This window comes from Symphalangus syndactylus, chromosome 6, assembly GCF_028878055.3.
Source record: "Symphalangus syndactylus isolate Jambi chromosome 6, NHGRI_mSymSyn1-v2.1_pri, whole genome shotgun sequence".
NCBI classification, from domain to species: Eukaryota; Metazoa; Chordata; class Mammalia; order Primates; family Hylobatidae; genus Symphalangus; species Symphalangus syndactylus.
In genome coordinates, this window is record NC_072428.2 from 130,027,420 (window position 1) to 130,053,359 (window position 25,940).

At 49.1% G+C, this 25,940-nt stretch overlaps 1 protein-coding gene across 4 annotated transcripts in view; it reads left to right on the forward strand.

Moving 5' to 3' along the window:
• Positions 1-25,940, forward strand: part of TBXAS1 (thromboxane A synthase 1) — a 190,427-nt gene that overhangs the window by 160,633 nt on the left and 3,854 nt on the right. For 3 of the 4 annotated variants that reach the window (XM_055284234.2, XM_055284232.2, XM_055284235.1), the window contains 2 exons: positions 16,724-16,815; positions 25,268-25,405. In XM_055284234.2, the coding sequence (XP_055140209.1) occupies positions 16,724-16,815; positions 25,268-25,405 (230 nt within the window). Of the gene's footprint in view, positions 1-16,720; positions 16,816-25,267; positions 25,406-25,940 lie in introns of all 4 variants that reach the window. The other variant, XM_055284233.2, reaches the window with a different exon arrangement.

The window sequence follows — 25,940 nt, forward strand, 5'->3', positions numbered from 1 at the left end:
CTGCTGCAGCCACCTGTGTCTCCTGGTGGAAGAGGCAGCCTCAGGAGTGTGGAGTTCGGGGATCTGGCTTTGACTTGGCCACACCCAGAGCCAGCCAGCCTCGAGCACCTGTTTCCTGTCTGGGGGCACGGGAACCCTCCTGTCCTCCAGGGACCCCAGCCTCCTCATCTCTGCTGGGCAGTCATCTACTACCCCTGGTTCTGACCCCTGAGACCTCTTGTCCTGGAGCCCGCAGGGTCCAGCTCAGCTGTGCCCCCTCTCAGGGCCGCTCTGGTGGCTTCTTTGCTGCCACCCTCCCCACCCCCGGCACTGTGCTCTCCCTGCCCCCACTACCACCCCCATCTGGTTGCCCAGTCCGTGATTGTGAACTTGACCTCTACCCCTGGCTGCCTGGACCTACGATCCTGCAAAAACCCCTCCAACCAGCTGGCCCCGCCCCTCAGGACTTCCCTGGTGTGGCAGAGTCACCTGTGACACCTGGAGGGACTCCAGTCCAGTGTGTCCCCACCTTCAGGCTAACCCCCTTGGAGAAGCCTCCCTACGGTGCAGGCAGGGGGGCACAGAGGCAGCAGGACATTGCAGGAGCAGAGACACAAAGACAAAAGAAACAAATGATTCCTTAAGATCCACGGCCAAAACAAATTGCCGCAATTAACACGTGCCACTGCCACGATCTATGGGCTGAAACGTGGCTGGAACGATGCAGAAGCAGAAACCACAGACGGCGTGCACTCCAATAAAACGGCAATAAATGGCATGGCTGTGATGGAACTCGTTTCGATTTTGTTCCAAAACCTTGTTTAAGTGCTTTTATTGTTTCTGTGTGAAAGAACACAAATGCCTTTTGAAAATTGCTTCAGCATAAGCCCCACCTTCTCCAGAAAGGCTTTCTGATCCCTCCCATCCCTACCCCATGCATGTCCGTGACCCCCACGATGCCCCCCTATGTTGCCACAGTACCCACACTTCCCTGTCACCACCAGTGTCCTCCTGGCTTCTCCACCCCCAGGGACTGTGCATCGCCCGTCTCCACCCCACCCCAGAACAATGCTCTGTACACAGCAGACAGCAGGCAGCAGGTGGCACGGGCCCAATGGAATGACTGTCAAGGTTAAGGGAGAGGTCATTTATGAACATCAAGGGAGGCACGCAGGCTGCTAAGGGGACGCTTGCAGAACAGATGAGATTCTTATTAGGAAGAGTCAGTGTTGATTTCTCAAAAAATCTATCAGTCAATAAAATAAAAGCATAAAGACATAGAAACACATAAACAGAGAATCGTTTTACATGGAAGATGGGTAGTGGTGACTTGGCCTCATAGGGCCATAATCATGCTTTTGGGGTTTTGACCCACATTAGAAGAGCAGCCCCATAGCAGAGATAAGAAAATCAGAAAAGGGTAACAAAAGTTGGGCACAGAGTCAGGACTGGACTGAGGCCCCAGAGAGTCTGGGCAGCTCTGTAGCAGGTGGGGCAGGAGGGACTTTAGCTGGGAGCCGTTGGCCCCCAGCCTAGGCACCAGAGCTCCAGGGGAGACCCTTCCCATTCCCTGAGAGATGGAGTGTGGGTCTCACTTGCAGGAGAGCCTCCTGGGAACCCCTCACATGGGAAGAAGGATGGCATGGAATGGCCTTTCTCTCCTCCGATGCCCAGCCAAGGGTGGCGAGCCCTCCCTGTCCGCTCTAGCAATATGGCACAAGAGGGTATGATCTGCCAGTTCTCCCTTGAGAGGTTTGGTGGGAACCACCTGCAGACCAGCTGGCAGCCCCCTTTCACCTGCTCACAATGAGCAGGCCAGGGGGTGAGGCATGAACCAGCATCTCTGCTGCTTTGAGCAATCATGCAAACTCCAGGTCCATGGAAGATAAGAAATTGGCTCTCAAGGCTCTGAGGCATGTGCTATCTGCAATTTAGTAAATCTCTTCCCACCCCCAAATTTAATTTTTTAAAAAACCTCCGTCCTCAAGAACTTCATTCTCATGAATCCACCCCGCCAGCTCCCAGCAGAGGGGAGGGCTGCTCTCTTGTGTACAAAGGCCAACACTAGCGGGGAAGCTCATGGAGCCATGTCTCTGGGGGCTGTTTTTACTTTGTTTTGCCACTGTAGAGGCCACTCTTGGCAAGAAGCCTTTTTCACTAAAAGCCATCAGCTGCAGAAGAAGGCAAAGGGCTGAAATAGCATCAGGTGGAGGAGGCGGCCCTGGAGAGAGGGCTGGTTTCCATCCCAGCTCTCCCACCATCTGCCTGTGGCCTCTGCAAGCTCCCCAAGCCCTGGGGGCCTCCGTTTCCTCCCTGCAAAGGGAGCTGCCCTCAGAAGCACTCAGCTCGGTTCTTGGCACGGGGAGTGATTAGCTCTGCACAAACCTGGTAGTTTCACGAGAAGCCATGTAAGGTAGAGAAGTCGCTGAAGGCATCTCCCTCTCAGAGTTAAAAGGAAACAGAAAGTCCAGATCTTGTGTCTCTTCCTCTTTTTAAAAAGGCAATCAGGCCTGGTGCAGTGGCTCACGCCTATAATCCCAGCACTTTGGGAGGCCGAGGTGGGTGGATCACCTGAGATCAGGAGTTTGAGGCCAGCCTGGCTAACATGGAAAAACCCCATATCTACTAAAAATAAAAAAATTAAAAACAAACAACAACAACAAAAACCATTAGCTGGGCATGGTAGCGCACGCCTGTAGTCCCAGCTACTTGGAAGGCTGAGGCAAGAGAATTGCTTGAACCCAGGAGGCAGAGGTTGCAGTGAGCCGATCCAGCCTGGGAGAGAGTGAGACTCGGTCTCAATAAATAAATAAATGGGAAGTCATATCATCACGAGGTCCCCACTTACCCTCATGACCTCATCTAACCCTAATAACCTTCCAGAGGCCCCATCTCCAAGTATCATCATGTTGGGGAATAGGGTTTCAACACATAAACCCGGGGGCGGCCCGACTCACACATTCAGTCCATTGCACAATGTATCGAAAATTCAAATTGTATTGGGCAAGCCTACACTGCCCGATTGTGAGCGAAGTCCCTGAGACTGGAGAAATCAAGGTACCCATCAGTGAATACAGGGTATTAAGAAACACCAAAGCTCACTGCTCAAGTTCATCTCCTGCTGACCCTGCGGCCCTGCTGCCTGGGCCTGGAACGGACCCACTTCTCCACAAGGCCTTGTCTTCCTTGAGATTCTCACAGTGTGACCCGAGAAGCATGCTCCACAATTGCTTATCAATTGAACACTAAAAACCCCATCTGGCTACGGGATGCCTAGTTTCTCCTCCTGGATTTTGTGGTTAAACCCTTCTGTCTCCAGTGTAATGTAGCAGTGAGCATAGCTCTGGACCCGCGTCCCAAGGCCTGAGGTCTAATGCTGCCTCTGCCCCCTCATTTGCTGTGCAGCTTAGGCAAGTCACTTCACCTCTCTGGGCTGTGGTTCCTCATCCATCCAATGGGAGGGTTGAACTGCTCTTTGCTTTGCTTCTCTTTTCTTTTTCTTTTTTTTTTTTTTTTTTTTTTGAGACACAGTCTCACTCTGCCACCCAAGCTGGAGGGCAGTGGCTCACTGCAGCCTTCACCTCCCAGGTTCAAGTGATTCTCCTGCCCCAGCCTCCCAAGTAGCTGGGATTACAGGTGTGCACAACCATGCCCAGCTAATTTTTTTTTTTTTTTTTTTGAGATGAAGTTTTGCTCTTGTTGCCCAGCCTGGAGTACAATGGCGTGATCTCGGCTCACTGCAACCTCTGCCTCCCAGGTTCAAGTGATTCTCCTGCCTCAGCCTCCTGAGTAGCTGGGATTACAGGCACCTGCCACCACACTCAGCTAATTTTTTGTATTTTTAGTAGAGACAGGGTTTCGCCATGTTGGCCAGGATGGTCTCAAACTCCTGATCTCAAGTGATCTGCCTGCCTTGGCCTCCCAAAGTGCTGGGATTACAGGCATGAGCCATCATGCCCAGCTGCTCTTCCCTTTTTACTGTCCTATGACTGGTCTCCCAATGCCAGCTGAGAGTGTTGGTCCGATCTCTTTTCTTCTAAGCTGGCCACACAAATGGACCTCAGTTACTCAGCAGCCATTAAAATCTGGTACCAGTCACCATTTAGGCCTCTGGACATCATCCTTGGGCAAAAGAGGTTTTTTTTTTTGCTTGGGCCTAGCCCTCCCCACTTATATCCTGGACTGTGAAAATGGACCGAGCGGGCAATAGGGAATTCAGGATGAGCTGGAAAAAAAAAAAAATCCTGCTGCAATAAATTGCATCACAGTGGAGATCTCTTTCTACCCAGAAAATTCTGAGCCCAGACAATGGCTCATTTATTTCAGACAATATTCAATACAACAGAATTCCAGGTCAATAGAAGGATTTCTGCAGGTTCTTAGAGTTGGTAGCAAAGGGATTTAACCCACAGAGAAAAGAGAGCTGTTCAATTATAGATTCCCAGGCGTGAGGGAGGCCTTATTAATAAATCCATCGGTGGTCTGCTGAAAATGCTGCCCCCTCCCTTGGGGGTATCCCACCTGACGACAGTGGGGGGCTGATGCACCCAGGGCCCTGAGCAGGGAGGACATTTGGGTAAATATTTGGGCAGAGATGGCTGCTGCTAGAAGGGTGAGCAGAGCCCGGGAGCGGAGGAAACGGCCCCTTTCTCCCAGGCCCTCAGATGATACATTTTTATAAACATCCAGGCAGGCAGCCTCTGAAGACTCCTGGGCTTTACAAGCACATCTCGTATTCCATAGTCAGCTGAGACCATGCTTTGAGCATGGGCGGTAAGAGGAGCAGGAAGCAGGAGGGGCGGGGAGGGGTCTGGCACCAGCTTTCTAAATTTAACATGCAGTTGCTTTTAGGCCAGTGGATAAAAAATAAATTCCAGTGCTTAAAGCTCTTATCTTTGTTTACCATTTCCCCAAACAGCTAGTGACCTGCACTCTGACTCCTACAGCAAATCATCGAGATGCACACGAAGATGAGGGATGGGAAATGCAGGAGGGGCGTGGGGAGGGCAAGTTGATGGCTCTCCACCTTCCCGTCACGTTTATTTGGCCTGGCAGAGTGACCAGGATCTGCTAAGGTCACGAGACTGTCCCCCGGTGGGTGGGGGCGTGGCCATGCTGCATCAGATCAGCCCAGAGGTGGAGGGCACCTTGGGGTCCCTCGTGTTGCTCTCCTGTTGATGAGGGACCTATGAATATCCTACCGCCACCTTTTCAAGTGCTTCATAACCTCGTGTGAAAAGCCCCGGAGGACCTGGGCTTGCCGATTGCATTGTGAAGTTGTAGTCCTTTGAAAATCCTGCCCCACATGGAGTCAGAATCTTTCTTTCTGGGACTGATGCCATGGGGCCTGGCTCCACCCCCACAACTGCATGGCACAGCACTGCCTTCTCCTTGGCCACGGGCTCGCCCTGCAGACGGGTGACGATGCTCTCCTGCCTCCCTTCGGTTTGCTCTGTTCTCCCAAATTCTTTCAGTGTGCCTGGTAGAAGCAGTCTGCCAGTCTCCCCTCGCTCCCTCTCATTCATCCTCTCTCTAACTACCCATCCTGCGATCCCACTGACTTGGTTTTGGCCTTGTCCCTGCCACAGTTGACAAATATAATGGCGCGTCTTCTTCTTCTTTATTATTATCATTATTATTATTGGCAATCACAGTCCACTCTGCCTCAAACTCCTGGGCTCAAGTGATCCTTCCACCTCAGCCTCCTGAGTAGGTGGCATTACAGGTGCACACCACCACGTCTGGCATTTTTTTTTTTTTTTTTTTTTTTTTAGAGATGGGGTTTCACTGTGTTGTCCAGGCTGGTCTCCATCTCCTGGCCTCAAGCAATCCTGCCACCTCAGCCTCCCAAAGTGCTGGGATTACAGGCGTGAGCCACCGTGCCAGCCATCAATGGCCTCTCTTAGTCTTGAATCTCCCAGGCACTGTCCAGGAGATCTGAGATGTTGTCCAGGGTCCCTTACTTTCCAGTTGCCCTGCCACCTTCCCTTGGGAAGCATTAAGGTTTAATGCTTGGCTCTGTGCTTGTTTTTCTTACCCCTATCCCAGAGGACTCATCCCCCTCTGTGCCGACACCATCTCCCCACTTCTACGCCAAGCTGCTCACGGTCTCACCCAGGTGAGGTGGTCGGGGGGGCCTCCAGCAAAATCCTGCAAAAGCTGATCTCCTTCCCCTGGGAGATGCTGCCCCACCCATGTGGTCCTCTTTCTGTCTTTCTCTCAGCCACTTAGGAATGAAACCAGGGAATCCCTTTCATCTCTCTTCATTCCCTGACCCGTTAAATCCCAAGACCCTCACCTCCCCTGGTAGAGCTTCCTTTATGACAGTGATTCTGAAATCCAGGCTGCATGTGATAATCCCTTGGGGGACTTTTAAAACAATACCAATTCCTGCACCCCAATCCAGACCAATTAAGTGGAAATGTTTTGGGATGGGCCCCCAGCATCAATAGGGAACAGCCAAGATAGAGAGCCACTGCTGATACGGCTTCTCTCTTTCAGCCCCTTTTCCCATTCTGACTACTGGCCTTGTGATTGGCGCGCCTCACTTTTGCCTGGACTATTGCAAGAACCTCCTGTCTTATTGACCTATTTCCCAACTCTTTCTACCCCAACCATCCTACATGTCATTGTCAGATCACACAAAGCCATTTTCAGTATGTTATCCTGACTCGTCAAAAACCTTCAGTGGCTCCCTATTACCATAAAAATAAATCTGTGAATGAACAAATAAATGGTTTCCCAAATACAGAGTAAGTTCTATATGGCGCAGGACTGTATCTTATCCCCTCTCTTTCCCTGCCCCTCACCCCACACACTCTGCTAATCAGAGTAAATAGAGGGAACCGGGATCTGTGGGGTGAGCGAACAAAAGCATTTTCTCTGCAAATTAAATGCGGTCCACTCACTTCCCAGTGCAGAGAAAGTGGGCTAGGTGATTTAACTATCACTTACTTAGGGGCTTATTTCTTTCCACATCATATACAATCAGCTGTGAATTTTCCATACTAATGGAAAAAACAGAATCCTAAATATTACCAAACAGCAGATAATTCAAAGACTCGAATCTAGTTGATGTTGGAATGTGTTTTTGCTTATGAGTGCTGAGTGCTTGTGTCTGATAATTGGGGCAATTTTAAAAAATTAGGTAATTAGATGTGTTTTATTTGTTCCTATTTCCCCCTCCCGCCTCTACACACACACACTATATGAATAAATAACTCAGCTCCCAAAACAATGCCCTATTTCTTTCTCTCAGTCCTTTCCTGGAATAGAGATAGTGGTTACATTTCAGAATATTAGCAAAGGAGGGAGAAGAAATTGGGGAGGAGCCTGCAGTTAGAGTAAATAGAAGAAACTAGGATGTCAACAGGCTGCTTTTCAACTGATTCACTGTTAAAATTTTAGGCAGTGTGAACAACCTATCTGTCAAACTGTTTGTAATATCTACTAAAGCTGAACATACACATCCCTCATGACCCGGCAGTCCCACTCCCAAATGTACACCCAACAGAAACCTGTACTCTGTTCACCAAAAGCCATAAACGACAATGTTCATAAGGCTTTATTCATAATGGCCCCCAACCTGGGAACAACTCAAATGTCCATTGACAAGGAAAAGGATGTATAAATCCGGGCAGCTCACCCAATGGAGCACCAAATCATGAGGATGACTACACCACAACACACAACATGGGTGACTGTCACAGACATGAAACTGAGCAAAAGAAGGCAGACCAAAAAGCCTGCATGGAAATATTTCATTTATAGGAAGTTCAAGACAGAGAGGCAAAAGTAACCTCTTGTGTTAGAAGTCAAGACAGTGGTTACTCTTGAGGGGCATGTGACCGGGAGAGGCCACAGGCATGCTTCCAAGTGCTGGAAGGTTCTGTCTTGGTCTAGGTGCTGGTTACACAGGAATGCTTATGGTGTGAAAATTCATTGAGCTCTACGTTTGTGTTTGTGTCATATTTTTCCATATGCGTGTTATTCTTCCATAAAATGTACAAGAGGAAAGGAAGGGAGGGAAGCCTGGAGGGAGGGAAGGTAAGACCAGGTAGGCCCAGGTAATGGAAAAGGCTTGGAATTTGAAGACCTGGATTCAGTTCCAACTCTACCATTAACTGGCCATGCGACCTGGGACAAGTCACTTCACCTCTCCAAATCTCTGGGTTTTTTTCATCTATAAAATAGGCAATAAAACCTGCTCTACCTACCTCACAGTGTGGTTGCGAGGACCAAATGGTATAACGGATGTAAAAATCCATTGGTGAGCAATAAAGTGCTTCAGAAGGCAAAACACTATTATTATTCTAGATCTCTGCAGACAGTAATTTCTGCAGCGGGTCAGCACTGTCAGTGAAGCTCGGCCCAGAGCCATCATGGAGAGGACTGATGCCCCGTGGGCTGTGTGTTTGTGTGCGCACGCAGCCTGGTTTATGTTTTTTCATTACATCTCTGCACCTAATCCCTTAATGGCCTGGGCCTCAGAGTATAAAAACACCTGGAATAATCCCTGTGTTTTTATTGAGATGGGTTCTGTCTCCTTCTAAAGCAGATATAAATAGATGCCATGTACACTCTCCTAATTACTTTTTCTCGAGTATGGATGAATTTCAACATCTAAATCTGCCAAATTATTGAAACTAGCACGGAGGACTTTCTGGTCATTGGCCAGGGAAGCCAGCAATGTGGATGGAAAGATTTATCACCCCCTCTCATAACCAAACCTCCATCGTATCTTCCTGCAAGCCTTGAAACTGCTCACTGGACCCACTCAGACAACAGAGCTATGGGATCTAGAAGGTGAAATGTCAGAGCTCAGAGAACCTCACCACCCTCCCAACCTTGCCATAAGAACTCAGGGCTGGCCGGGTGCCATGGCTTATGCCTATAATCCCAGCACTTTGGGAGGCTGAGGTGAGTGAATCACCTGAGGTCAGGAGTTCAAGACCAGCCTGGCCAACATGGTAAAACCCTGTCTCCATAAAAATACAAAAATTAGGTGGGCGTGGTAGTGGGTGCCTGTAATTCCAGCTACTTGGGAGGCTGAGGCATGCGACTTGCTTGAACCCAGGAGGTGGAGGTTGCAGTGAGCCAAGATCGCGTCACTGCACTCCAGCCTGGAAGACACAGCAAGACTCTGTCTCCAAAAAAAAAAAAAAAAAAAAAAAAAATTAGAACTCAGGGCTCCTCTTGGAAACCAGTTGCAAGAGTGAGGGGCTTTGCCTCTGGTTTATGGTCAGAAGGGTAAAGCGAAGGTCACCCCATTTTCCACAGCTTGGTTTCATAGTATAGTCCCACGGTCCCTGGAGAATCAGAGCGAATGGAAATCTTTATTCTTCATATGGCTGTATTGCCCCAAGCTGTCCTTATGCTTAAGGGATTTCCAGCTTCCGCTTCTAGAGGGCAAGGGCCAGCATCACTTGGCCCACCTCTTAGTATAAGACCAAGTCTAGTGATGGCTGGATAGGTATAACTACTACAGATGCTGCTGTTCCTACTGCTCTGAAGAACAAAACTGAAGCCATGTCTGCTTCTATTTCCTTTAACAAAATAGAAAAATGATAATTTTTCTATTAGGTCCGTGAATCTCCAGGAAAAATCTTTGTGAAAGCAATGACATTTTTATTTTCTTTTTCTCATTTATACTCCAGATGACATCTGCACACACACCCAGCGTGTGGCGTATGTGTAGGTGTGTGACTGTGTGTGTGTCTAGCTTTCAGAGAAAATGATACACAAAATGATAAATATAGAAAAGAGATTAATAGGAGAGGGCAGTACTGTTATTTCCTACAGAAAAGGATTTATCAATAGATTTCCCATAGAGTTAGTTCCCTAAACCATCAGGTTAATCTATTGTATTTAAATGTATTTAAATATTGGGCCAGACACAGTGGCTCATGCCTGTGCTCCCAGTACTTTAGGAGGCTGAGACTGGAGGATCACTGGAGTCCAGGAGTTCAAGACAAGCCTGGGCAACATAGTGAGATGTCCCCGCATCTCTACAAACAAACAAAAAACAATTAGACAGGCATGGTGGCTTGCACCCGTAGTCCCAGTTACTCTGGAGGCTGAGGCAGGAGGATCGCTTGAGCCCAGGAGTTCAAGGCTGCAGTGAGCTATGACAGCACCACTGCACTGTAGCCTGGGCCACAGAGCAAGAAAATAAACAAACACATATTGGTTTACAGATCCTAAACTATATGATGGAAAGACTAAGAGACCAAGAATCTTAGAAATAAAATTAGAAGTTACTGCCCATTGAAAATCAAATATATATGAAAAAGTCTCCCCCCAAATGAAGAAACTCTGGTTTGAGAATGTAAACCACTAGGTGAAATTCTATTTATTTTCTTTATTTCCATGTTTCCCAATATTTAATTTTCAATCTCCTAAGAGCAGTTATTTTATAAAATTAAGTCCCAGCTGAAATGAATTTGATAGGATTTTAGAATTTCTTTCTCCCTTAATACATCCTATTAGCCTATTTCAATAGAGAGAGCAGAGTGCCTAATGTTGAAATAAGCTTTCCCGCCACTGAATGTGTTCAAACCGAAATATCACCTGCTTATGAGGTACTTTCCAGTGGCCAAAGACTTCCACCTTCATCTTCTTGTTCACTCTACTCTGCAAGATGGGTGGGACAGCATTACAGACGAGGGGACCTGTCGATACTGTCCTGACGACTGGCCCAAGGCCATGGCTACGGGTTACAGACCCAGAACAGAACCCTGCCCTTTGCCTCCCTTGTGGGACCCAAGGCCAGGCCAAGGTCAGGGGGAGGGGCTGCAGGGGGGCTTCTTCGTTGGGTGTGGACAGCACAGGTTGATTTTGAGATTTCTCCCCAACTCTAATTCTCAGTAATTTGGCCTTTGAAACAGGAGGCAGAGAGAACGCTGGGGGATGGATTTTCATGTTATCTTTTGGAAACATAGAAGCTTCAGGTGCTTCCTGGTTTGAAATAAAAGAATATTCTGCTCAGTCCCCCACAGTTTCATGACACTCCAGGCCCAGCAGATCCACTGCACCCTCATTAGCTGTTGGTAATGTTGGTGCCTGGAGGTGCTGACAGAGGACTGGGTGTGCCAAGGGCCTGTCTCCCAGGCTGTAGTGCAGTGACGCTATCTCGGCTCACTGCAACCTCTACCTCTCAGGCTCGAGCAATTTTCCTGCCTCAGCCTCCCAAGTAGCTGGGATTACAGGCGCCCACCACCGCACCTGGCTATTTTTCTATTTTGAGTAGAGATGGGATTTCACCATGTTGCCCAGGCTGGTCTCGAGCTCCTGGCCTCAAGTGACACCCCTGCCTCGGCCTCCCAAAGTGCTGAGATTACAGGAGTGAGCCACCGTGCCTGGCCGATAAGAACTCTTTTCTAAACATGACCACAATACCATTATCAACTAAAACCAAAATAAATGTTCATTCCTTGAGAGCATCAAATATCCTGTTGGATTCACAGTTCCCTGATTGATTCATATTTGTTTTAGATTGTTTGCAGCAGCCTCTGAACAAGCCCACCCACTTTTCACTAGCTTATTCTCACTCATTCTAAAAATCTCAGCCTGGACATTGTGGCTTCCTCCTCGCAGAGTCCGTGATCCCAAATGTGGGCGATGTGTGTCCCTCATCTGTTCTCCCATCTCACCCTTATCCACTTGTTTGCATCCTGAGAGACTGGAAGCTCCAAGAGGCTGGGACATGTCCATGCATTTTAAAGTTACGTCTCCTGGGCCTAGCACAGTGCCTGGTGAATCATGCTCGCCGATTCCATATGTATTCCCTGAGTACGTAAATGAAGGATCTCCTAAACAGAACTGGTTTTGCACTCCTCATAAGCACATTCGATAACACTTTACACATCCATGTCATGATTTGTTTAGGAATTGGTTTCCTCAATGGGCAGAGCTTTCTCGGACCCCCCGCACCTGGTCCTGCACCTGACCCACCCAAGGTGCCCATTGAGGGACTGCTGAATGAAAGAGGACACTTAGAATAAGTTCTACGTTGAGACTTTGGGTTCACAGGCCTTCCTCTCTGGGCCACATTTTTCTCCTCTCTGTCAATAAGGAAGGATGGCTGCGAGGATTTCCAAGGTCCTTTCCCGGGTCGGGGAGTCCTCATTTAGCGTGCGCTTGCTGCCCTCTGCTGGCAGAATTTGCTCAGGACCGCTCTGCCCCTGCTATTCCTGAAAGCTGCAGACAAAGCCAGCAACTGCTGGGTGGACCAGCCAGTGAGTGGGATAGGGACTCGAGTTTTGTTGTCTCCCTGGTTCGACTAAGACATGGAGGTGTGTGCGTCCCTCCGCCTCATCCGTTCGCTCCTCAGGTGTGGAGAAGCGCTAGGGTAGGTCTCAGACAGACAGACAGAAAGACCTATGCCCCTGAGTGTACATTAGGACAGCCAGGGGGCTATAAAGGGAGAGCTGGTGCCCAGGCCCCACCTCAGACCAACACTGGGGAGTAGGGCCCAAGCATCCATCTATGTTAAAGCATATAAAAATCTGGCTATTTCTGGCCGGGCGCGGTGGCTCACGCCTGTAATCCCAGCACTGTGGGAGGCAGAGGCAGGCGGATTGCCTGAGGTCAGGAGTTCGAGACCAGCCTGACCAACATGGTGAAACCTCATCTCTACTAAAAATACAAAAATTAGCCAGGCGTGGCGGTGAGCGTCTGTAGTCCCAGCTACTCAGGAGGCTGAGGCAGGAGAATTGCTTGAACCCAGGAGGAGGAGGTTGCAGTGAGCCAAGACCGGGCCATTGCACTCCAGCCTGGGCAATAAGAGCAAAACTCCGTTTCAAAAAAAAAAAAAAAAAAAAAGCTGGCTGTTTCTAACATGCAGCCACACGGAGAACTGCTGAACCAAGACGATCTTTACATACATATCTTTTTGTTTGTTTGAGACGGAGTTTGGCTCTTGTTGCCTAGGCTGTGATCTCAGCTCACTGCAACCTCTACCTCCTGGTTCAAGTGATTCTCCTGTCTCAGCCTCCAGGGTGGCTGGGATTACAGGCACCCACCACCATGACCAGCTAATTTTTTGTACTTTTAGTAGAGACAGGGTTTCATCATGTTGGCCAGGCTTGTCTTGAACTCCTCACCTCAGGTGATCCACCCACCTCGGCCTCCCAAAGTGCTGGGATTACAGGCGTGAGCCACCGCACCTGGCCTACATGGGTATCTTGATCTAAAAGCCTAGAAGTAGTTTAAAAAAAAAAAAAAAAGCCCATCTAGGGAAAGAGTAAATAAAGACTTTGATTTTCTAATACAAAATTTGCTTAGCCTGTCTTTAAAAATTTTCTTTCTTTGACAAACCATGACAACTTACAAGCCATACAGTTTTCTTCGGGGAACCAACACCATTTACCCATTAGGGATGCTGCTCCCAGATCCAGTTTTTCTTTTTGAGATGTAGTTCCCTATTTTTGTGTACCACACCTCTGTTTCTTGTTTGATACATGCATATTCCTGCATTTGTTAAGATTCGTTTGGTTGCAGACAATGGAATTCAGAATGTTGCTAACTTCAGCCGCAAGTGAGAACTTGTTGGAAGGTACCAAGATGCCACCCACAGGGCTACCTGCCAGGAGCAGATGGCAAACAGGAACTGGAACTCTATGGGGCACAAAGAAATGGTCTCTCCGTCCTTTGCTTCTGCTTTGTTGTATACATCTGATTCATTTCTTCTTTCTTGAGGCCAACTGCTGTTTTCTGCTCATTAATCCACAAGGCCGAATGTGGCCAACAATGGGTCTCCACTTCCCTGTGTTCAATCACCGCCTGCTGGAGAAAAACTTTTTTCTTTGTCCCAGATCCAAATTTCCAGACTGGTCCCTTTGGGCCAATCTTGGCCTGCAGGATCTATGAGGCCCAGTGAGAAATAAAAGTGTGGTAGCCTTTATTCCCAAAGCGGGGGGAGGTGTCCATCGTGGTACTCAGCGAGCTTCTTCGTTTCTTCTGTAGTCTCTTTTTCGACTTGTCATGGTGCTTTTTATTTTCTATTTACTGTTGTTCTAAGTAAAGAAAACTCGATGTTAAATTATTAGCAAGCATTTTGCCATTCATCTTTATATCAAACAATGCCAGTTTTAAATGTAAATTTCAGAGTGTTTAACTCATGCAGAACCACTGAAATTACACAATTGGTGTTTGTGACTTGTTGGCCAGAAGAGACAAACACAAACCAAACTCATAAAGATTGGAAACAGGAAGACAGGGTGCCTCCAGGTTCGCCCAAGGGGGATGCTCTTTCAGGCCTGGACATACTGGATGAGCTGGGGGAGTCCAGACCCTTCCAGGCATCCAAGGGCCCTGTCAGCCACCAGACACAGGCACTGAGACCCAGCCAGGCAGGCAGGGTCTAGGGAAATTGGTCCAGCTGTCTCCCCTTTCCACAGCCTTCCCCAGCTAGCCACAGCAGACTAACCTCCAAGGATCTCTAAACCTCTGTGCTATGACACACTCAGTACCTGGGCTAGGGGTGGGCAGAGGTTTGCCCCCATCGAGACACAGCCTCTGGCCGGCCCCGCCACATACACTGTGTGCTGCCAGCCTAGGGCAGGGACGGCCACCACCATGCCCACCCGAGATGCTGCAGGGTGCATGCACCCTATCCTGGCCCTCTCTGTGCTGGTACGCAGGACCCTGTGAAGTGTGGACAGCAACAGTGGCCATAGGTCAGGGCAGAAAGGGGGAAGCCAGGTGGAGAGCACAGGCAGCTGAGAGCTGGTCGTGGGAGGCAGCCACAGGTGGAGCCATGCATAAGCCAGGCTTCCAAAGCACAGATTCAAAGATAAAGTTATGTCCGGGTGCAGTGGCTCACGCCTGTAACTCCAGCACTTTGGAAGGCCAAGGCAGGCGGATCACTTGAGGTCAGAAGTTTGAAGCCAACCTGGCCAACATGGTAAAACCCCATCTCTATTAAAAATACAAAAGTTAGCCAGGCATGGTGGCAGATGCCTATAATCCCAGCTATTTGAGAGGCTGAAGCAGGAGAATTACTTGAACCTGGGAGGTGGAGGATGCAGTGAGCCGAGATTACACCACTGCACTCCAGCTTGGGCGACAGAAAAAGACTCTGTCTCAAAAAAAAAAAAAAAAGATAAAGTTATGAAGACTCTCAAGACAGCAGCCACAGAGCATTAACCCCCGCACAGAGCCCTTTTCATTGGTCACTTGCTCAGCCAGCTGCCCCAGTGGCCTGTTATGGGAGTGGCAAGTGTGGGGTTGAGTGATAACCTTCTAAAGTTAGAAACTTTCCCAGAAATGCAGGTGGGAGAGCTTTGGGAAAACCATCCAAACCTTGTTTTTTTTTATGACAAAGTAGGAATGCCACCCTGGCCCTCTAAATTCATAAACAGTCACAGACATGGGATTAAACTACATATAATTTCTGCAAACTGCCTTAAGGACATCATTAAACAGCTGCATTATATTGAATGGCTATGTCATCACAGATTAGCTACGATACTGGCTATGGACTTCAAGACTCCACGTGTCCTGGCCCCTGCCCTTCCACCCCTCTGACCCGACATGCGGTTCTAACAGGTTCCCGGGTGTGGCTGCTGCTGCTGACCCTTGCCCATCCCGGAGCTCACTTTGAGAGCTGGCTGAGATCCCAGGCAGGGCGGCCGGTGGCTGCTGCAGGGCTGTGAAGGGCTCCCCCTGCAGATGGAGGAACTAGGCCTCCCAGCGCCTGTCCCTGGAACATTGGCGGCTTCAGAATGGACTTGCCCTGGAGGCCAGCCTCCTGCTGCTCTGGGAAAAAGAGGGAACAGAAGAAAGCAATCCGCCACCTTGGGGACTCCTCCTGGATTAGCATTATCTAGTTGAAGAAAGTGAGACTATCACCTACTAACCAGATAACTCATTCCACCTCTGTGGGGAAACTGGCAGAGCAGCAAATAAGCTTCCTTAATCCCGGTGCACCCACACCCTGCTCAAGACCTCATGGGCACGTGTTCATTTTCAGGCCAAAGATGGGGAGCCAGGGAGTGACAGACTGTCACTCCAGGAGAGTCACCCAGGAGGTGTTAGGATCCCCACATTTGCACCCCCTGAAATCTAATCAACGTTTTCCAACTGTTCCTAATCTGACCTGTGCAAATGGAATCTCATTCGAACTTGCATTTTTCTTCGTAGTGACTCATATTGCCTCTGTGTTTTGCCTGTTCATAGCCTTTGACCATTTTTCTAGCTAGTTTTCTTTTCCTACTGATTGATAGTAGCTCTTTGGTTTTTGTTACTGTTAATCCTTTACAGACGTTGCAAACTTTTTTATTTGCTATTTCACTGTTTGCCTTTTGACTTCGTAATGTGCCATGACTACCCATGTGACAGGCTCTTTGAGCCTCAGTTTTCTCATCTAAGAGATGGGGAAATAGTCGCCACACTGGCTTAGTGGAGGATCAAATGAGGGAACGTCTATGCTGCACTTGGTCGGCCACATCGTCAGCTCCCGATAAATGCTGGCATCTGTGGTTGCCGCTGCAGTTTTATAACCAAACTCCTCTGTATTACAAAGACCCCTGAGCCCCAGGCTACCACCGTGAAATATAAGCACAATAGAACACACTGAGCGCCAATCAGATGCAATTTGGGTCATACTGACTTTCCATTTTGTGGAGTTTCTGTTTAAATATTTGCCAAAGTTGGAAACGAGATTGAAATTTAAGGAAACGACAAAATGCCGTGAGATTTGGGCTAACTCGAACTTCTCCCTTTGTCACGACCCCTCCAGCAGATGGCCCCTGAGTTCTGCAGCCTCGAGGAAGGCCTGCCCTATCTGGACATGGTGATTGCAGAGACGCTGAGGATGTACCCACCAGCTTTCAGGTGTGTGGCAGCCCCCTCTCCCGCCCCAGTCTCCACCCCCTACTCCTACCCTCTGCCCCACCCTGCAGGTCAGGGCCCTCCTCCATCAGTTGCCACATGTGTTTCTGGAGGGCAGCGCCTGAGTCCTGGGTTCCTTTGTATCCCCCAGGGTACCTCAGATATCTGGCCCGCTTTCCTATAGGTTAACAAGCTTCTCAAAGCTTCACTGGCCTTTTCTTAACACCGCCTTCCTCCCCAGCCCAAGCTGGCCCTTTGGTCTCCTAGCCTGTGCTGGCTTTTGCCATTTCCCCTGCCTGTTCATTCATTAATTAATTCATTCAGCAATTGTTTATTGAGCACCTTCTCTGTGCCAAGCATTGGGAAATCAGCTGTATATAAAACAGATAAAAGTCCCTGACCGATCTTGGAGGTGGTATTCAGACAGTAGGGGACTGTCTGAGTCCTGGGAGCTCTTTCCTGCCATCCAACACCCCCAGCTGTCCCATCCTGGAGCTCCAACACGACTCACCCTCCAAAACATCTCACCACCCCTCAAGACGTCTGTGTTGGGCTTGCCTCACCTGGTCCTCCCTGCCCTTCCTCCTCAGCACTTTGAGCTGTATCTATACTTCATGTTATATTCTTGGATGCATGCCTGCCACTCCACGACATTTCACTAATGTACACACCAACCAGCCGGTCACACCAACCTGTGGGTATCTTGAGAGCAAAACCAACTATTGTACTTCGTTCAAACTCTCCCAAACAAGGCACTCCATGGAGAAGGGCATCTTAATTCATGTCCCCAGACCCTTACAGAGAGTGAAATAACAGCCAGATTTCAGGCTCTAGAAACAGAAGCAGCACAAAGCATTAACCGCATGTGATAAATTCCACTCAACACTTTTATGAATTAATAGATCACATAAACCATATGGAAATACCTTTCGCCATTTTTAAAGAGAATATGTGGATGATTTGAGGGTATCTCAAAATGATATTTCAACATAGAAGTATTACAAAGAATGCAATTGTAGATATTGTCCAAATGTTCAAGTCCGGAAGGAAATACAGAAAATTCCGGTGGCGTGATTAGAACTGCCTTGTCTTCAAGCAGGCAGGGTTTTGGGTCTCAGTGCGGAAGCAGGCCAGTCACTCAGGGGCTCTGTGCCCCCTCTCCCCATGCCAGCATTAAGACTTGTATGCAGCCCTTCCCTGATCTCTTTTGGAACCTCTTGCAAACTGTCATCCAATTCTTTCTTTTATTCTTTTTTTTTTTTTGAGATGGAGTCTTGCTCTGTCGCCCAGGCTGGAGTGCAATAGTGTGATCTTGGCTCACTGCAACTTCCGCCTCCTGGGTTCAAGAGATCCTCCCGTCTCAGCCTCCCAAGTAACTGGGATTACAGGTGCCGGCCACTATGCCTGGATAGCTTTTTGTATTTTTAGTAGAGATGGAGTTTCACCATGTTGGCCAGGCTGGTCTCAAACTCCTGACCTCAGGTGATCTGCCTGCCTTGGCCTCCCAAACTGCTGGGATTACAGGTGTGAGCCACCACTCCCAGCCTTATTTTTTTCATAATTGATATCCAGCTTTCTTCCAAGGGGATTGTGGGCAGCTGGTGTACATGTTAAAATGAAGTTCAAGATAAACCATTCAGGGATCAAATAGAACAAAGGCCATTTAAAGGAAAGAAGGCCTTACAGGGCCCCAGAGTTGGCTGATAGCTGGGGTCCAGCTGTGGCTTGGTGACCAGGGCTCCTGGCCAAGAGGGAGAGCAGCCAAGCCAAACAGGTGTGTTCTCCAGCAAGAGGACAGCACAGAAACTGATCAACAGACACAGTACTTCCTGGACCTAAACTCAGCCACGAATCCATCAGACAAGACCTTCTATAGCTGTCATGTTGAATAACAAAGGGGTTAGGCTCTTCAACATGAAAATGCGGTGGCCGATTCTCCACTGACCCGTTGTAAACAGCAGAGCAGAAAAGGAAGTCGATGCAGGCGGACCAGGAAGCCAGTGATCTCACCTGAGGACCAGACAGAAACTAGAGAACCTGGATGAAGTAGTTAGAATTCATCTAACAGGTCTAGAGGGCACGTCAGAAGACCATCTCGGCCCTGGCCTTGGTTTACTGCGTGATCGTGAGCCTCATGCTGCTCCGTGCCTCTCCTTCCTACAGGTTAAATGGGGACACACACCTGCTTGGCTGGCCCTGAAGAAGCAGGCGAGAGGTAGTGGGTGGCACAGGTGGAACTGCAGTGCCCACTCAGCTGCATGCAGCATGAGGTGTGCAGGGAGGAGCGCTGGCACTGGTCAGACAGTGGAATGGACAGCTTCCATCCAGCCTCGCTCTTCTGAGCCACCCGTTCCCCACACCTGCCCCACACCTGCCCCACACCCACTCCACACCTGCCCCACACCCACTCCACACCTGCCCCACACCTCCATGCTGGCCCCATACCTGCTCCACACCCGCCCCACACCCACCCCACATCTGCCTGACACCTGCCTCACACCCACTCCACATCTGCCTCCCATCCGTCCCACACCTGCTTCACACCAGCCCCACACCAGCCCCACACCCACCTCACACCTGCTCCACACCCGCCCCACACCCACCTCACACCTGCCCCACACCCGCCCCACACCTGCCCCACACCTGCCTCACACCCACCCCACACCTGCCTCACAGCTGCTCCACACCCACCCCACACCTGCCTCACAGCTGCTCCACACCCACCCCACACCCACCCCACACCCGCCCCACACCCGCCCCACACCCGCCCCACACCCGCCCCACACCCGCCCCACACCCGCCCCACACCCGCCCCACACCCGCCTCACACCCGCCCCCACAACCCGCCCCACACCCGCCTCACAGCTGCTCCACACCTGCTCCATGGGCATTTTTCACCCTATCAGCTCTGCTGGCTTTTCTTATTGATCACCAGATACCAGAGAGACAAGGTGTCACAATTCTCACCCAGACCAGAGGACAATCTGCTTCTGCTCAAAGGATTTGGGGGTGAATGTAGGGAGAGTGAGCATTTTTATTTTATTATTTTATTTCATCTCAAAAAGCGTGTTGACTTTTCCCAAGTGCTGACACAACTTGGACTTATTCATAAAAGAAAATCAGAATCGCCCTTGTGGGGAACACAGCAGCCCTGTCTGAGCGCCACTGAGGTGACTCCGGGATGCTGTGCGGGGCAGTTCTGAAGCCTCTGTTGATCTCTTCTGTGGTTCAGTCTACAGGGAAGGGAAGGCCCTATTTTCCAGCTTCCAGGGGGTCTGCCTCCAGGTCCAGGCTGTTTCCAAAAAAGATGAAAAAGCAGGGTGCCAGGGAACAGCTTCAATGACCCCTTTGGAACTGAGGGTACAGACATCACAACCCCCAGCTGCCTGCCCTGGTTTCAGTGCTGGTGTTTGCTACCAGCTCCAAGCACATATAATTGCATTAGCAGCTTAGCATCTCAGTGGGTTCTCCACGCCCTGGCCTTTTTCTGTTCCTCTCTGTTACATGAAAGGTTCATAATAGAGAGAGGGAGCAGCAAGAAGCCACAGGCTGCTCTTAATCTCTTATGGGCAGGAACAGAGCATAACAGTAATTACCATAATCATTGCATTTCCTCTAGGATATTTAGGGAAGTCCAATCCTACAGCTTGAAGTAAAATCCAGCATAGAATTATTTTTAATTTGTAATTATTTATATTGCCAAAATAGCATGCTTATACTAAAAAAAAAAAAAAAAAAACAGTCCCGGCCGGGCGTGGTGGCTCACACCTGTAATTCCAGTACTTTGGGAGGCAAGGAGGGAGGATCACTTGAGTTCAGGAGTTCGAGACCAGCCTGACCAACACGGTGAAACTCTTGTCTCTACTAAAAATACAAAAATTAGCCGGGCATGGTGTCAGGAACCTGTAATCCCAGCTACTTGGGAGGCTGAGGCAGGAGAATTGCTTGAACCTGGGAGTCGGAGATTGCAGTGAGCCAAGATAGTGCCACTGCACTCCACCCTGGGCGGCAGAGCAAGATTCTATCTCAAAAAAAAAAAAAAAAAAACAAAAAAAACAAAACAAAAAAAACAGTTCCCTAAACAATACAGAATAATTTAAAAAAAAAAAAGGCCCCCTGCCATTCTTCATCCCAATCCCATCCCCTAGAGAAGAGAAAGATAGAAATTTAAGTATTCTTCTAGAAATGTTATGTTCATATACAAGCATATATAGTCTACCCTTTAAAAGTAAAGCATAAATGAGATTGTGCCATTGCCCTTGGGTAAAATGAACAATCTGATCAAACATTTTCCTCTCTGGGAGAAGAAGCTATCGGTAGAGACACAGACAACAGGGAACAGATTTTCAAGCCCAAATTTCCTTCCCTCACCAGGACTCACTCAGAGAAGCCAAATTAACAAAGACAGAAAGTAGAAGGCTGTCTGCCAGGGACCAGGGAGAGGGGAGGGGAGGGAGTTAGTGTTTAAGGGATCTAGAATTTCAGTGGGGGAAGAAGAAAAAGTTCTGGAGATGGATGGCAGTGCTGGTTGCACAATGAACGTACCAAAACCACAGAACTGCACACATTATATATATATATATATATATATATATATATAACCACAATGAAATAATAAACAGATAGGTAAGCAGATAAATAACGAAATAAACCAGGACCAATTCTGGTGTTCCAGTATTCCAGAATTATCATGGCAGCTGATGGATGGTTTCAGCCTGTCCTCATTAGATGTTCTCATGTTCTGTGTTAAGGACTTAAGACTCAGAAGATTTTTCATGGATTCCAGGCACGTGGGAGTGGTACAGACAGGAGCAGGAGTGGGAGCCCGTGTACGGGATTCATTAGGGAAACAGAACTTTGCTACATAGGGAGGGTATCTCGAGGACAAGCCTTGACAGAGGGTGTGACCAGCGTCTCCTCCCAACTCCCATGTTACCTGGGATAGGAAATGGCCTGAAGTCTGGAAGGTAGGAGGCAGGAAGTGGGGCTTGGTTTTCTTGGCTATGAGCCAGATCTGTTGGAGTGGGATAACACTGAAGTCAGAGAGACTTCTCAGTCCAACCCTATAGTCACAGAAGTAGTTGGGGAGGGGGTGGGCTGAGAGGTGCAGGGAGGTGATGAAGAGAAGCTGGGGCTGTAATTCTGCCCTCGTCCTAAAAGGCTCTATCTCATCCTTTAAAATCCCAAATCAACTGTAACCAGAACTTTTTTTTTTTTTTTTTTTTGAGACAGAGTCTCGCTCTGTCGCTCAGGTGTGCAGTGGTGCGATCTCAGCTCACTGCAACCTCCTCCTCCTGGGTTCAAGCGATTCTGGTGCCTCAGCCTCCTGAGGAGCCGGGACTACAGGTGCACAACATCACGCCTGGCTAATTTGGGTATTTTTAGTAGAGACGGGGTTTCACCATGTTGGCCAGGCTGGTCTCCAGCTCCTGACCTCAGGTGATCCACACACCTCCACCTCCCAAAGTGCTGGGATTATAGGCATGAGCCACCACACCTGGCCATGACCAGAACTCTTGAGAGCGTGTGCTCAACACTTGAAGTCCAAAAGTCTACCCAAGTTCAGGAAGAGAGCGGTTCTTCACCTCTCCACCTCGAAGTTTGTTTCTAGAAGGTTGCATGTAGGTCTGAAGAGTGACAGCACGTTTGTTTAACAGGAATTCAAAGCCAGCAGATTAGGAAAGGACACTTATAAGGTTTGGAGTTTGGGCTACAGAGGTTTAAGGTAGGTCTTTCGTGGCAAGGAATGTTTGAAATTGGGCAAGATGAGTGAGCTGAGATAGCGCCACTGCACTCCAGCCTGGGCAACAGAGCGAGACTCTGTCTCAAAAAAAAAAAAAAAAAAAAGAAAAGAAAAGAAAACAAATTGGGCAAGATGACATAACAATTTAGGAATGAGTGAATACAGGTAGGTGAGTTGAAGGGAGTTCTGACAGGTAAGACTGTTGTCTGGTAAGTGAGCTGTTTGCTCAAGCAAGCAAACCATTGTCCTGATAGGAAAGCGGTTTGCTCAGACAAATTAGTTTGCATTAATTTCCTGAAGCCAACAGTGAAGCTATTTCTTGGTTCAGAGGTCTATCTTCCTCGGCAAGAATTTTCTGGAGCAGAGAAGAAGTCACTGACACAGGTGGTCTCAATGCTCAGTCCAAGAGTTGAGTGTGGCTCCAGGTAGACTCATTTCCCAGGGTCACCTGCTGGGCCATAATCAACAAGGTACAAGCTTAAGAGAGCCACGCCGGGATTTCAAGTTGCAAGGAAGAGGGATTCAATGGTGTTTTCTTGAGTCACAGGTGTTGGTTGTAAGAAATTGGTGAGGTAAGGAAGCTAGAACTCTCCCAGAAACCAGGAACGGCTCTCACTGACAGGCCTCACGGAGGAGACCCGAGCTGGGGAACTGGAAGGTGGTTCAGATTGTTCACAAGCTGCAGTGGCTCCAGCAGTCAGACTGGGGTGTGATCTCACAGCACCAGGAGCCCTGAACACCAGCCTGAGGCTCAGCCCTGAATGCAGCTTGACCAGGCAAACCTGGAGACTGCATCAACACCAGCGGCCTCCAACACACCTGACCTGCTCATGGCCTTAATCCCAAACCCAGGTCCTAAACTACCTCTCACTGTGCATTACAAGTCACTGCCCATCTTCCTGGCTTCTGATCTGCTGCCTTCTCCGATTCATGGCCTCACTTCACCCACTGATTGCCCTTGACTTTGAGCTACAGGTTTCACCAGCTAACTGTGACTCTAGCCTCAGCTCTGGGGCCACACAGCCTCAAGCACCTGGGTCTCACCCCAGCACCAGCTCCCTGTCCTAGGCAGCCCATCCTTGGGAAGAAGCAGACAAAACTGCATGTCAGAGACATGGCTCTGGTTGTCATGAGAAGACTGGATTGGAAAGAGGTCAAGGAGCGACGAGAATCTAAACTAAGGAGATGGCAGTAAAACGAGAGATGGCACCATATGAAAGGCCAGTGATGAATCTGCAGACAGGGAGGGACAAGTCCAGGACGGCTTCTGGTTTCTGGCTTTCTCAAGCCTGTGTGGGAAACAGAAGGAGGAGAAGATTCTGACGATCTGCTGCTGCTCAGGCCGACTTCGAGGATTCTGTGGACCACTCGGGGAAGAGGCCGGGTCTGTGGGTAGAAATTGGAACCGGGGTTCAGGCTGGGGTTGGGGTAGGAGGCTTAGGAGATAATGGAAGTTGAATCTGGGAGTGCGGACGAAATCCCTGGGAAGTGCCAGGATTTAAGAGGCTGGTGGATGCAGAAGAGCCTGCCAGTGAGGGAGAAATCAAGGAAAGAAATGTGTGTGTGTGTGCGTGTGTGTGTGTGTGTGTGTGTGTGTGTGAGAGAATGGTAAAAATGATGGACACAGGCCGGGCTCAGTGGCTCATGCCTGTAATCCCAGAACTTTGGGAGGCCGAGGTGGGGGATCACTTGAGGTCACAAGTTCGAGACCAGCCTGACCAACATGGTGAAACCACCCCCCACCTCTACTAAAAATATAAAAATTAGGCCTGTTGACACACACCTGTAGTCTGAGCTACTTGGGAGGCTGAAGCAGGAGAATTGCTTGAACCTGGAAGGCAGAGGTTGCAGTGAGCAGAGATTGTGGCACTCCAGCCTGGGTGACAGAGACCCTGTCTCAAAAAAAAAAAATAAATAACAAATGAAGACGAACAAGAAAGAAGGAAGAGGAGGAGAAGAAGAGGAGGAGGAGGAGGATGCAGCAAGAACAGCAGGTGAATCTGGGTAAATGATACATGGGTATCTTATGTACTATTCTTCAACTTTTCTGTAAGTTCAGAATTATTTCCAAATGAAAATTAAAACAGAAAAACAAAACAAAGAAATGTGCAAGAGGAAGACAGTCAATGACATAGACAGACCAAGTCAGATGAAGACTGGGGAGTATTCATCAGACGTACCCATAAATGTTCTTTGGGGATCTTGGCATGGGGACCATCCACAGGAGGGAGGGGACAGATGCCAGGCAGCAGGGCTAGTCAGTGAAATAGAAGGAGAGGAAGTGAGAGGGTAAGCGAGGGCAATTTTAAGAGGCTTGGCTGTGAATGGGAAGATAGAATAGGCTGTGGCCCAGGAATGACCCTCCAAGCCCCCACTATGAAAGCAATCCTTCCAAAGCAGTTTGCACCTCAACATGGGGCAGAAGAGGGGCCCTTTGGTGCTTGACAAATGGATGCATGAAGGGATGGATGAGTACATTTTCATCAAGGACCAAGTGAGCCTAGCCTCGGGGCTGCAGACTCCTGGGCAGTGAGTGGTAATGGGGTGGGGGCTTGGTCATCCTGGGAAAGAGGCTGAGCAGGGGGTTCTCCACACACCATGCTGCCTGCCCCTGATCCCCTTCACACTCAAGGCTCTGCCTGCCCAGCATGCCCCAAGCTCTGCTCCTCGTCTGTACTTTGCACCCACCCCCCGACCTGGTGTTTCCCTCAGATTCACACGGGAGGCGGCTCAGGACTGCGAGGTGCTGGGGCAGCGCATCCCCGCAGGTGCTGTGCTAGAGATGGCCGTGGGTGCCCTGCACCATGACCCTGAGCATTGGCCTAGCCCGGAGACCTTCAACCCTGAAAGGTGAGTGCTGCCCTTTTTAAAAAGCTCTGAAGGAATGTGAGTGTGTGGGACAGAAATTTACCAGTGGAGGCAGCAGCCGGGAGGCACAGACTTAGTAGAATTGTCCCCAAAAGGCATAATTTCCAAAGGAAATTATTATACCATTTTTTAGCCAGGCGCGGTGGCTCATGCCTGTAATCCCAGCACTTTGGGAGGCCGAGGCAGGCGGATCATGAAGTCAGGAGATCGAGACCATCCTGGCTAACACAGTGAAACCCCATCTCTACTAAAAATACAAAAAATTAGCTGGGCGTGGTGGTGGGCACCTGTAGTCCCAGCTACTCACTCGGGAGGCTGAGGCAGGAGAATGGCGTGAACCCGGGAGGCAGAGCTTGCGGTGAGCCGAGATGGTGCCACTGCCCTCCAGCCTGGGCAACAGAGCGAGACTGTCTCAAAAAAAATAAATAAATAGAATAAAAATAAATAAATAAATAAATAAATATACCATTTTTTCAAGGTCCAAACTGAATCCAGAGATTTAGCATTTCAGCAGCCC